Source organism: Chlorocebus sabaeus, chromosome 29 (genome assembly GCF_047675955.1).
Source record: "Chlorocebus sabaeus isolate Y175 chromosome 29, mChlSab1.0.hap1, whole genome shotgun sequence".
Lineage (NCBI taxonomy): Eukaryota > Metazoa > Chordata > Mammalia > Primates > Cercopithecidae > Chlorocebus > Chlorocebus sabaeus.
In genome coordinates this window covers 13,870,017-13,883,795 of record NC_132932.1, presented here as the reverse complement: position 1 = coordinate 13,883,795, position 13,779 = coordinate 13,870,017, and the positions used below count along the sequence as shown (strand labels likewise).

The 13,779-nt window shown below is 46.6% G+C and overlaps 1 protein-coding gene across 1 annotated transcript in view; it reads left to right on the top strand.

Annotated features, from left to right (window-relative positions):
* Positions 1–13,779, top strand: part of ST8SIA2 (ST8 alpha-N-acetyl-neuraminide alpha-2,8-sialyltransferase 2) — a 76,762-nt gene that overhangs the window by 46,693 nt on the left and 16,290 nt on the right. Inside the window, exon 5 of the mRNA XM_007990483.3 lies at positions 5,958–6,251. Within this exon, the coding sequence (XP_007988674.1) occupies positions 5,958–6,251 (294 nt within the window). The remainder of the gene's footprint in view (positions 1–5,957; positions 6,252–13,779) is intronic.

Genomic DNA, 13,779 nt, shown 5'->3' with positions numbered 1-13,779 from the left:
TTTCAGTGGAGCATTGCCAGTTGTCCCAAGAGATTGAAACGAGGCCTTGGCGGAGTTAGCCCCTACTCTCAACCATGACTGCTCATCAGAATCATTTGGGGAGCTTCGCCTCCAATGTCTAGAATGTACCTGAAACCAATTAAATCAATGAGGGAGAGGGGAAGAGAGGCGTGGCAGGGGTGCGGGCAACCCAGGGAGCACAGGTCATTCTGATTTACAGCCAAGGTTGAGAATCACTGATCCACAGCAGAGGTGGGCAGATGCTGGCCCGCAGCCTACTTTTGTAAATAAAATTTGGTTGGAACGCAGCCACGCCACCCATTTTCATATCATTTGTGGCTGTTGTCTCACTACAAAGAGAGTGGAGTCACTGGGCACGGTTAAGTCATTGGGTGGAATTGCAGAGTCACAACAGAGAGATCATATCACCTGCAAAGCAGAAAATGTTATTATCTGGCCCTTTACAGAAAAAGTTTGCTGATCCCCTGAGGTAGAGCCTGGTACAAAAGGTTGGTAAGAAAATCTCCTGGGCTGGCTAGTTGTTGGTTCAACTTCGCAAAACTCTTGTAAGTGTCTTGGAAGGGGGTGCTGTACTAGTGACTTTATTACCCTGTTCTCAAAATCTGGGAATTGCAGGAGTAACAGAGAAACTTGGATTTTGTACTTGACCGTTATTTTCTCGAAAATATCTGCTCTCATTTTCTAGTTGCCTGGGACATTTGCACACAAGGTTGCCCTTGGCCCTGACACCTGACCCCCAACCCACTACAGTCATGGAAACAAGGCTTTGCTGTCTCTCGGTCAAAATTAGGGCATGCAGGGCCTCGAGTTTCATTCCAGCCGGCTCCCCAGCCCTGGCAGAACTGCATACATTCTCATGTTTCTGTGGGGACCAACTCGAGGCAAAGATAGCCTTGTCCTGGGGCTTTGGGAAGCCACCTTATCATAGAGTTCCCTAAACCTTGGGACATGGGAAGAAACCGTGTTTTTACTCTTGCATCCGCTGGGATTGAAATGCTACCGCAGCCTGGCAGCCAGAGTTTTGTCATCCTCTGCCAGGTCCGTCTGGCCCTGGCACATCCAACAGCTCAGTCCCTGTTTTTCAGAGCCCTTTAGTCTAAAGACTAGTGGAGGGAGGGTGAGGGGAGGGGAAAGGAAGAAGGAAGTGTGGCAGGTCTGTCTGATTGAAGTCAGAGAAGGAGTGACGGTTGGGCGTTAAAGGTGAGGGTGTGGGGGCCAAGGCCTCCTCCCAGGGGGTCGGATCCCCTCCAGGAGTGCCCAGCAGTATCCGGTGGGGGGCTTTCTGACCTAATGCCATGCCTCTTCCATTGTCACAAGTCATGAGTCCCCACAGTGAGCTTCACACAGCCCATGAAGTCCTGACCCAGGAATTTTTAGAGGCAGATTTTGGCCACAGTTTCCTTTTGGAACCCTTTCACATAGTCAGCAGTGTGCAGTTCAAAGCTGGGCCTTGGCTTTGCTACCCATTTGTCACATGACTTGGGATGTATCTCTCTGCCTTTCTGGGCCTCAGTTTTATCATCTGTAAAACGGGCTGGGTGGACTGGCTGGCCTTGAGGTTCTTTCATTATGAATACGGTCTGTGCTCTAGCCCAGTGCTTCTCAGACTTTACCGTGCACAGGAGTCTCCTGGGCTTATTGACATGCAGAGTTTTGGGGTCTAGGGTGGGGCCGGCAACTCAGCATTTCTAACAAGCACCCCAGGGGATGCCACTGCTGGTGTGTGACTGCACGTGGAGAGGCGCAGTCGGGGTGTGCTCTGCCTCACTCCTGGGAGTCATGTCCACACCCATCCATACATACGTGGAAAATATGGATCAAAAATGCCAAGGAGCAAGCTACTTCAAAAAGTGCAGTTGTTCTTTGTCCTTTAGGCCTATGTCCATGGCTCTGAAACTCCCACGGGTCTCTGGGGTGGACCTGAGGGGTGTTTTAGGACAAGATTTTGCAGCCCTACTGTGTACAGACTAACGTTTGACATCAGGGATATGGTACCCAGCAGTGGCTCTAGCTCCTCCACCCTGCTGGGACTGTTCCTCTGGGTTCTTCTCATCTAGGATTTTATTCCATGTCCTGTACTTGGAAATATGCTACAGGCCAAAGCCCCACACTAACAATAAAGAGAGTGTGATGTTGCAAGCATTAAATGAGATGGCATATGGGAATATGCCTGGGATGGTGTCTCCCACACAACAAGGACACTAAGTGTTAATTCCCTGGGGACTCTGTCTCCACTCCACCCACCTCACCCCCAAGTGGTGAGCTCCTCCAGGGCAGAGTGGCTGTGTCCATCTCCGGGCCTCCTGTCCAAGGCTGTGCCAGGTCAGAGGAGGGCCTCCATGTGGCTTTGCTAGAATGGCAGACACTGTGAAACTCCTGATAGAGCTTTCTGTCTCTGCCAGTCCAAGTCTTCAATCCATTCACCCTACCACTTCTGTGGGAGAAACGCACAGACACGCAAGACCTCACCCCCTCTCAGAAAACTCTGTGTGGGTAAGACAAGCTTGTAAGTCCTGGTGGGACACATGGCACACAAAATGCAATGATCTTGCAAAACCTAGTACCTCCTAGGGAGTTCAAGGCAGGCTTCCGGCAGAAGCAGCATTGGAGTGTGAGTTGCCTTTGACCAGTGAAAGTGGTGAGAAGGAGGAAGCAGCATGAAGAGAAGCATGGAAGCAAGAAGGCAGATGCATGGATCAAGCAGGGCACTGCTCAAGCAAGCATCAGCTGCACATAGTGCTGCTGGGAATGGATGGGAGGCTGGTCCCAGGAGAGCCCCATGATCCTGCAATGCCAGGCTAAGGACACTGTGTCTATCTGGGATCCTGTGTGCAGAGTATAAGCTCCCAGATGTTTGGGGATCAGAACTTCATTGGGCACACACACAAACACATGCACACACACGCATGCACACACTTCTTCCATAAGGAGAATCTGATGAACAAATGCTCTTCCATGGATAAACCACATTATCATCATTGTTATCCCTTACCATTTGTTGGCCACTTGGAATGTACCAGGTGCTATTCCATGCACTTCATGTTTATTAACTTATTTAATTCTCACAACTACTGTGTATGGAGTACTCTGTTTTTATCCTGGCTTTGCAGTGAGGAAATTGAGGCAGAGAGAGGCAAGTGCCACACAGCTAGTGAGGGCTGGAGCCAGGCTGTGGACCAGGTAATTGGCTTCCAGAACCTGCCCAAGCTGCCTCTCTCACCCTGCAGAGTACTCCTCAATGTGTACCTGTGGGTGTGGTGGTTTCTGGAAGGGAGTGACTCCTCTCCTGCCCGGATCCAAGCCAATCCAGAAGTCACTTTGGGAGGCCTGGCCTACTGTTGGACAAAAGAGAGCCTGGATCAGATTGAACCCCTTCCTAACGCCTCCTTCTCACCTAAATGAAGCAATTCACATCTGGTGAGGAAGGAAGACGTCTAGACAGTCCACTTAGGGCAGAGCTCCCCGACCCCAGCATCCTCACTGAGGCACAGTCATTGGAAAAGCTTGGACTTCACAGCCCCTCCCTGCCTCCCTCTTCTTGTGCCTCTGCAGGTAAGGTATGGAGCCCCTACTGTGAGCCGAGTCCTATACTGAATGAGGGCTGGGGCCTGCCTGCAAGGAGCACACAGCCCCTGTTCCCATTGCCCACAACATCTTCCAGGAGGTGGCATCCCAGACTGGCCATCATTGTAGTTGGGAGTGTGTTTCCTGCTTCACCTTTCTGGGCCACCTTGTGAGCCGCCAGGGTTAGGTGCCACATCTCCTTCATTCTCCTTGCCTCTGTCACAGCCCCTCCTGCCCCATGGTTGCTTCCAGTCCATCTGAACTGCATGGAGTCCACTTGGCCCTGCCCTCAGGACCTGGAGCTTGGCCTAGAATTGGCCCTAGACCCTCAGGAAAGCCTTGGAAGCCTGGCTCAGCCAGGTTCCAAGGCAATAGGAGTAACTGAGACCTGGGCAGCCCCACACTGACTGATGTCACTACGGTGACACCTCAGTCTCTGAGGCCTGTGGCAAGGGCTCCTGAAGGGGAATTGACCCAGGGCAATCCTATCCCTTTACAGTGTTTAGTCACAGTTAAAGATAGCAAGACCTAGGGGCAGGGATGGGAAGAGGGGATATTTTAGGGCATTCAGTCTGAAATCACAAACAGGCTCTTTGAGTCGAATATACCTGAGCTTGACTCCTGGTGGTTCGCTTTCTAGCTCCAGGCCTTTGAGGAAGTTAATTCTCACACACTAAGCCTCCATTTCCTCACTTGTAACAGGATGGTGATTAAAACTGGGTCACAATAAAATCAGTTGACCTATGTTAAAGGACGGGTCAGTGCCTGGCACACACCAGGGGCTCAAAAAATAGGAGTTTTCTTTCTGATTAACCCATTTTTTCTCCCCAGTTGTTGAAAAAGGAAAGTCCTTGCTTAAAGGGGGATAAATGGTGCATTCCTGGATTTCTTCATTTGGTGATGACTTGCGATCCCTTGTCTTCATGTCTCCAGCCTCTATTTTTACACTCTTAACTGGATTTCTCAGACTTCTTTTCACTGGTCAAAGGGCTTTTCCACCATTAAATCCTCTGTGCCAGACAGCAGCCAGACCTCCCCTGCAGTGTCCTCTGCTGCCATCCCAGTCCCAGGCACAGGCAGGAAACCCAGGTATGCACACCCAGGCCGGGTCTCCCACAAGGAAGTCATCAGGTTAAATAGCAGAGGCTGTCCACCCAGGCAGCCTGACTTGTCAACATGAGTTTGCAGTGGCCTCTTAGTTTGCCCTCCAGTACCCAACTCCATCCCCTCCAATCCATACTGCAACTTCATCTCATTGCTTTCTAATTGTGGCCAAAATTTCTAAACCATCCCTGTCACTCTCCTGCTCCAGAACCCTCAGTGGCTCCCTATTGCCCTCAGAACCAAGTCCCTGGCACACAAGTCCTTTGATACCTCACTCTGCTTGCCTCCAAAACCCCATCTCCTCCACACAATATACTCCAGTCAGACCAAATCACTTGCCTTTCCCTAAACACCCATGTTGTTTCCCACCTCTCTGCCCTTGGATACCTTTCTTGTGCCCACAGTGCTATAGCATGGTATTCCTAAACTGCTTGGCTATAACACTACCTGAAGAGGAACGGCTTGTGAAAAATCGGTATCAATGCTTAGGCTCACCTGCTGAATCAGAATCTCCAGGTGAGGAACTGGGGAATCTGTATTTTTAATGAGTGCCTGGGGTGATTCTTCTGACTTGGCAAACTGGAGAAGCACTCTTTTCATGTACCTTGTCCACTAATAGACTTCTGCTTAGTGGTCACCACCTCAGGGAAGTCCACCTGACATCCTCCTTCCCATAAAAATGATGACAACAGTTAGCATTTATCAAGCTCTTACTATATCCAGTAGTGTTCTAAGTACTGAGCATGTAGCAATTCTTTTAATCCTTGGGAGGGATGCTGTTGTGATCTCTATCATAGCTAAAGTGATGGAAGGTCTCAGGAAGCACAGAGAGGTTGAGCAAGTTTCCCAGAATCACACAGGTCGAAAGTGTCAAAGCGAGTTTAGAGCCTGGAAGTCTGCCTTCGGATCCCTCACTCTGTCACCTAATGGGCCAGGTCACTCTTGGCAACAGCATCATCATCTTGTGGACTGAGGACTGGCTTACTTGTTTCTTTCCTCCTCTCCTAGATCCTGAACTCCAGAAGACAGGCATTTACGTCCACAGGGTCTAGCGAAGTTCTAGGTATATGGTATGAGCTCAGTAAACATTTGTGGCAGAAAAAGGAGGAGAAAGGATAATGGGAGGGGTCTGTGAGTGTGGAGAGATGCCCTGGGTCTTTGTTTGGGGATGAAAAAGAAGCAAGGAGAGGCAAAGGATGGGATCAAGTTAAATAGAAGAAGGGGTCTCAGCTTTCCCAAAAGGATCATGTTGCCTTTTTCTCCGGCAGGTGCAACCTGGCCCCAGTACAAGAGTACGCCCGGGATGTGGGGCTCAAGACAGACCTGGTAACCATGAACCCCTCGGTCATCCAGCGGGCCTTTGAGGACTTGGTCAACGCCACGTGGCGGGAGAAGCTGCTGCAGCGGCTGCACAGCCTCAATGGCAGCATCCTGTGGATCCCTGCCTTCATGGCCCGGGGCGGCAAGGAGCGTGTTGAGTGGGTCAACGAGCTTATCCTGAAGCACCATGTCAATGTGCGCACTGCATACCCCTCGCTGCGCCTGCTGCATGCTGTTCGCGGGTGAGTGGCCTCCCTACAGGCCAGTAGGACCGTCACTAAGTGTGGGGGATTCTTGGTAGGCAGTATCCCTTTCCCAGGTGCATTTCCACCCCAGCTCCACCACTCACTTGCTGGATGGCCTCAGCAAGTCACCTGGCCTTTCTGAGCCTCCATTCCTTGAGAGATGAGGGGGTTTGGCAAATGAGTTTCATCTGGCATGCCAATTTTGACCAGTGGGTAGTGCCTGCCTAGAGAGCTGAGTTGAGAATGATCCTGGGGGTGGGGCTGTCTCGAGGCTCAGTGGGAACAGATGCCATGAACATGGGAAGAGAGATAGTGGCTGGCAAGTCACATACCATCCCAGGTGTGTGATTTTCAAGAAAATCAGGATCAGATGCACTTGAGTTCAAGTAATTCACCTTAATCTCTTTAAACTTTAGTTGCCTCTTCAGTGAAATATGAGTGGGAATGGTAACATTGGAGGATGTGAAGACTAAATGAGATAATGGATGTGAAATGCCTAGTATATTTCGGTAGAAACACTTAATGTTATCATCAATCATTGCCGTCTTTATGTCTCAGTGCAATATTCTCTGACTCTGCAGAGCACATCTTGTTGATTGGGCTGAGATCTTCAAAGGAGCGTCTCCTAGGATGTTTTTGTCCACACGCTCTTCTCTCTAAGATGGAAGGGAACTTTACCTAGGCAATATGAAAGAGACAGGGAGAGTTAAAGCAATGGAATCCACTCTCTTTAAGAAGAGTTTTGATGTAACTAATTAGCTAAGGATTCTCCTGGTTAGGCCTGGATCTCTAATTCCAGGAAAGAGATTCCAAGAATTAAGGAAAACAAATAGGAAATGTTGAGGAGGGTCTGAACTATTCCTATCAAGAAGTCCATGTCAACCTGGATGGCATTCTTAAACAGCCCCAGCCAAACAAGTAGTAGTTCCCAATCTCCTCCTTGTTTCCTCCCATTCATGTGACCTGGCATAGATCTCCCTGGCACTTGGATCAGTAAATTGGCTAGGAATTTACTAGTGCCCATTAGAGCAGCCACAAGAAAAATAGTTTAATATTAATCATTCATTCACTCTCTTCCAGTTTTCTGTTGCAGTAAAAATCATCTTATGACTTAATGGCTTAAAAAAACAACAGCAACATTCATTTTATATTGTTTACAATTTCTATTGGCTAAGAATCTGAGAAGGGCTCACCCGGATGGTTCTTAGGTCAGGTGCAGTCAGATTGGCTAGAAGTAAAACAGTGGGGGGCTGAAGCAGCTGGGGTTAACCATGCGTCTCTCTCCCTCTCTTTATGTTATATTAGGGTTTCTCTAAATGATCTCTCTGCATGGGCTAAATTGGGCTTCCTCATAGCATGGTAGCCTTAGAGTAGTCAGACGTGTACATGGTGGCCCAGGCTCTAGCACAAGTGGCCCAGAGACCAAGGCAGAAGCTGCATCACATTTTAAGACCACATAGTGTCACTTCTATTATCATCTACTAGCCATCTAGTCATTAAATTAGCTTAGAATCAAGGGAAGTAGACATAGACCCTGCCTCTCAATGGGAAAGTGCCAATTTGTAGATGCGTTTTAAAACCTACACACATTCATTCCGCCTATATTTATTGAGTGCTTACTATGTGCCAGGCTCTGTTCTAGACACTAAGATATGGTAGTGAATAAAATAAAGTCCCAGATCTCATTAACAATTATGTTTTCTTATAGGGAAAGATAAATTACAGGTAAACAAATAAATAAGATACTTTTAAATAGTGCTATCAGGAAAGTCTTCTCTGGAAAGAAGTTGGTTTGAGCTAAGTCTCAAGGGACGAAACAGCACCAGCCATGTGCAGATCTGGGGTAGGAACCTTCCAGGTGGAGGGAACCTTAAGTGCAAAGGCCTTGAGGTGGGAGGGTGTGCTCAAAGTTCAACCAAGAGACAAATGTGGTTGAAACAGAGTGAACAAGGAGAAAGGGGAGGAGATGATGTTAGTGAGAGAGATAGGAACTAGAATGGACATATGTTTGTGGGCCATGGTAAAGAGTTTGGATTTGATTCTTAAGTTTGAGGGGCAGTGAAGGAGGTGAGGGAGAAGATCTGAGTTGTGTCTTTAAAAGATCCCTCCAGCAAGAATGAAAGCTGGAATATTTGTTGGGAAGCTGTTGCAATAGCTCTGGCAAGAAATAATGATGGCTTAGACTAGGATTATGGCGTGGGATAGCTAAGAGTTGGTCAGATTTGCTATAAAATTTGGAGGTAAAGGCAGCAGGATTTACTGGTGGATTCTATTTAAGGACCATAATGGGGGAAAGAAAGAGAAAAATCCAGGATGACTCTTAGAGTTTGAGCAAACAAGCCCAAGCAAACAAGCTTAATATGGCAGTGCCATATTCTGTGATAGAAGAGCCTAGAAAAGCCCACACATGTTTGGGGGCATTGCGGAAGGAAGTTCTTTCTTGAGCATATGAAGTATGAGATACCTGTTACAAATATATACCCTACCACACTCCTGACCTCCCAGCTTGGGGTCAGGCCCTATACCCAATTGGCCATCCAACCATATGGCAGATCAGCAGGGACATGAGAGAGCTCAGTGTACAGACTCCCCACTGACTGAGGGGCATTAGGATGCTCTTCACTGGGGCCTTAGCATAACTCAGTGTGACCTTGGGAAGCCTTCTGAGCCACCCACAAAGGATTCTTGTCCTCATGAAGGTGACTGTGGTCACCCAAGCCTGTGACCAACACTGGTATCATTAAGATGGGTATCAACGGGGAAAACCCGTTGCCCCCAAGAAAGCCCTAAAGAGACATTCAATAAGGAGCAGCCACATGTGTGTCTGATGGAGCCAGAATGATACCTGTATGGACACGGGGCTCAGTGGGGCTACATAATTTATCCTGGAGGTTGGCCTGTCAGGACCATCTTTTCATTTCATCCCTGTCAGAGTAGGTCTGCAGTGGCAACCCTCCTCTCATGGACTGTTTAAATATTAAATATTGTTTCTTCCTAGAAGGAGGAAACTCTTGAGATGGTTCTGAAGTCCTTGGGGATAAGAGGAGAAACACTGCCTTTTGTTAAGGAGAGAAAAAGTCTCTTGAATGGGGAATGGGCAACCACCTGGAAGAAACTGATGCAGCCAGAGCTATTTCCAGCTATAATTGACTCACTTTCATCTGTCAAAATAGCATTAAGCACCAGTAATAAACCCTTTAAACAAACAGGCTGTTCATCCTGAGACTGCAGCATCTTCAGTTGCAGGAGCCCCCAGGAGGAAATACTGCAGGAGAGATGGGTGAGGTTAGCCTCTGCTTTTAGTAGGGGGAAAAGAAGGGGAGAAGGGGGTTTGGAATGGATTTCTGCCAATGATCCTCTCCCTCCATGGGGCCATTGGACCTTGTAGGGTGCTGGGTCTAATAGGACACCAATGAAAAGGTAGGAAGCATGTGTTATTAGCCCTTGCCTTGGTGGGACTTTACATGGTGTTCACTGCAAGTGGAAGAATGGGCTGGGGAGGGATGTAGTACAAAGTCACACAAGAAAAGACCAAGGGATTGTAGAGAGGAAGGTTGAGGAGGAATCCGGCCAAGAGGCACTGTGGCCTAGCATCAAAACCATTGGCTTTGGCAGTAGCGACACCTCCAAAAGGTCCAGACCCCAGCTCCATGACTGGCTAGGTTGTATCACCTGCCTTCCCCCTTCCCCCACAGCCCCACAGGGTATACATGTAATCAATCAATTGTGGCTACTGTGATTGTGGCAGCTGCCACCTGCCACTTGGAGAGCTACAATATGGGGAAGACATAAGACTTGTCCTATGGACTCAAGAGTTCCAGGGACTTTCCTCCTTGTGAGGAGGAAAGTGCAATAGGCTGAATTTAAGGCAGGACTCTGTAGTAGTCAGAGCAGTGGACTAAGTCAAACCAGCCACTCCTGAGTTCTTCACCTTGAAGTCCCAGTAATGGACTGCAGTTTGCAAAATAATCTTTTTTCCTATGTTAAGATGTGTTGCCCAATAAACCCCCTGTCTATAGGGTATATGGGGGAGGTATGAATAAACTTTTATTGTGATAAAATATACATAACATAAAATTTACTATTTTAATGATTTTTTTTTCCTTTTCAACTTTTATTTTAGATTCAGGGGGTACCTCTGCAAGTTTGTTACCTGGGTATATTAAATGATGCTGAGGTTTGTGATACAAATGATCCCACCACCCAGGTATTAAGCTTAGTACCCAACAGTTTTTCAACCCTTTCCCCATTCCCTTCTTCTCCAGTGTCTATTGTTGTCATCTTTATGTCCATGAATACCCAGTGTTTAGCTCCCACTTGTAAGTGAGAACATGTGGTATCTGGTTTTCTATTCCTGTGTTAATTCACTTAGGATTACGGCCTCTAGTTATTAGATCATCGGGGAGGGTTTCTTGTGAATGGGTATTGTTAATATGGTGTGTATGTACCACATTTTTTTATCCAATCCACTATTGCTGGGCACCTAGGTTGATTCCATGTCCTTGCTATTATGAATAGTGCTGCTATGAACATGCCAGTGCATGTGTCTTTTGGTAGAATGATTTGTTTTCTTTTGGATACTTATCCAGTAATGGGATTGCTGGGTGGAATGGTAGTTCTACTTTCTTTGCAAAATCTCCAAACTGCTTTTCACAGTGGCTGAACTAATTTACAGTCCCACCAGCAATATATAAGCATGCTCTTTCTCCACATCCTCACCAACATCTGTTGTTTTTTGACGTTTTAATAGTAGTCATTCTGACTGGTATAACGTGGTATCTCATTGTGGTTTTGGTTTGCATTTCTCTGGTGATTCACAATGAGCAGCATTTTTTCAGGTATTTCTTAGCCACTTATTTGTCTTCTTTTGAGAATTGGCTGTTCATGTCTTGTCTTTTGCCGATTTTTTAATGGGGTTGTTTTATGCTTGTTGAGTTGTTTAAGTTCCCTGTAGATTCTGGATATTAAACCTTTGTCAGATGCATAGTTTGTGAATATTTTCTTCTATTCTGTAGGTTGTCTGCATTTAAAGCATTGTTAATTGTACATTTCACTTAGAAGAAATTCGCTCTTAGAAGAAAACTTACAAGAAATTTTTCATCACCTTGTGTTTGGCAATGGTCTTTTAAGTATGACACCAAAAGTACAGGCAATGAAAGAAAAAAATAGATAAATTGGACTACCTAGAAATGTAAAACATTTGTGTGTCAAAGGACAGTGTATCAACACAGCTCATATAATTAGAGAAAAGATTTACAAATACTATACCTGATAAGGGATTAACATCCAGGATATGTGAAGAACTCTTACAACTCAACAACAGAAAATCCAAATAACTCAATTTGAAAATGGGCAAAAGACTTGGAATAGACATTTCTCCAAAGAAAATATTCAAATGGCCAATAAGTACAGGACAAGATGCTCCACTGATCATAAGGGAAATATAAATTAAGTACATAAGTGTATTAGTACATTCTCACACTGCTGTAAAGAAATACCTGAGACTGGGTAATGTGTAAAGAAAAGAGGTTTAATTGGCTCACAGTTCTGTAGGCTCTCCAGGAATCATAGTGGCTTTGGCTTCTGGGGAGATCTTAGGAAGCTTCCAGTTCTGACAGAAGGCAAAGGGAGAGTGAGGCATCTCACATGGCAGGAGCAAGAGAGACAGGGAGGTGCTGTACACTTTTAAACAACTGGATCTTAAGAGAACTCACTCATTATCATGAGGACAGCATCCATTGGATGGTGCCAACGCATTCCCAAGAAACTGTCCCTGATGATCTAATCACTTCCCACTGGTCCCACCTCCAACATTAGGAGTTACAAAATTCGACATGAGATTTGATGGGGACACAGATCCAAACCATATCAATGAGATATCACTTCATTCCCTCTAGCATGGCTATTAGTAAACACACATACGCACACACAGAAAATAACAAGTGTTGGTGAGGATGTGGAGAAATAGGAACCCTTCTGCTTTGCTGGTGGGAATTTCAAATGAGAATTCACTTTTAGGGCCATAACCAGGGGTCAGTATAGTCATTTCACATCTGGACATAAGTCAGCTACCTTGACAAAGCATTTCATGGGCAACTTGGACTTAACGGACAGTTTAGGGAATCGAAGGGGACAAATGTTAACTTGTTACCTTCATTTTGTTACCTTCATTTTGCAAAAGAGGAACTTAAGCTCGGACAAGTTAGGTCATTTATATGAGGCCACCCAGCATTTAAGTGGCACAACCAAGAACTGAACTGCACTGTCTCACTCTAATGTGGTGCACCAGGTGCAGCAGAAATTTGCACTCATTTAGTACTGGGCTAGAGACAGAGATGGCAATGAGCTGAGTGGGCCAGGAGCTGCCACACTGGAGAAGGGGTGTTAGAAGACAACAGCAGGTAGCAGGGCATCAAGGCTACACGTGCACACTGCAGTTGTTCAGAGCCTGGGGCAGCGCCTTATCAGGGAGAACAAGCTGAAAGGTCAGAGGTCTTCAGCATCCCATCAAACACCAGCCAGCACCTGGGCATGACACAGTCGTGCTGAAACCCCAGTTGAGGCTCTCCATGCCACTTGCCCTTGAATGTGCCTTTGGTTTCGCTCTTCTTAATTTGCTTGGCTGCCCATTCACAACAAAGGCATTTTTTTTTTTTTTCAGAAGAAAAGCAGGCATCCTTGGGTGGTGACTCAGAAAGGCTCAGAAATGCAGTCACACCTCATGCCACTCTCAATGGCTTGCAACAGGATATGTAGGAAAACAGCTGAGGGGTACATATTACCGTAGTGAATGCTTACATGCTGCATGCCATGCTAAGCATTATCTCATGTCACTAGAGGACTACTGCCATTATCCCTGTTTTAAAGATAGGGAAACTGAGCCTCAAGGAGTAACTTGCACAAGGTCCCACGGCTGGTTAGGGACAGATCCAGGTCTCCTCCCTGCTCCTGATCCTCCTGATCACCATCCATTTGCCCCTATTACACATAACTAGGAAATAGTGATGGCACCCTAGAGAATCATGTCAGGAAGGCCAAAGTCAGGATGGGTTTGAGTTTATGCAAATATTAAGAAAAACAGAAAAGTCTTTTTATATTTCAAGTAAGAACCAAAGGGTTAGGAGCAGATGGCATCGGGGCTATGAAGGGCAAACGTATAATGAACTCCTCAACTCCTATATCTGTTTTTTCAGCAAAGATGAGTCTTTTACTTGGATAGGAGAACAGGGCCTTTGGGTTCTTTACTGACAGTCCCACTTTCCTGCTCTAAAGCAGGGATTCTTAACATTCATGGTCCCCAGACCAGCAGCATCAGCATCACTGGGAACTTGTTAGAGATGCAAATTCTCAGGCCCACCCCAGACCTGGTGAATCAGAAACTCTAGGAGTGGGGCCCAACAATGTGTGTTTCAACTGTGCTCCAAGTAATCTGGTTGCACAGCATAAGTTTGAGAACAACTGCTATCCACAGAGTCAAAACCAATGAACCTCCCGGGGCAAACTTGCAGTCAGACCATTGAGCAAG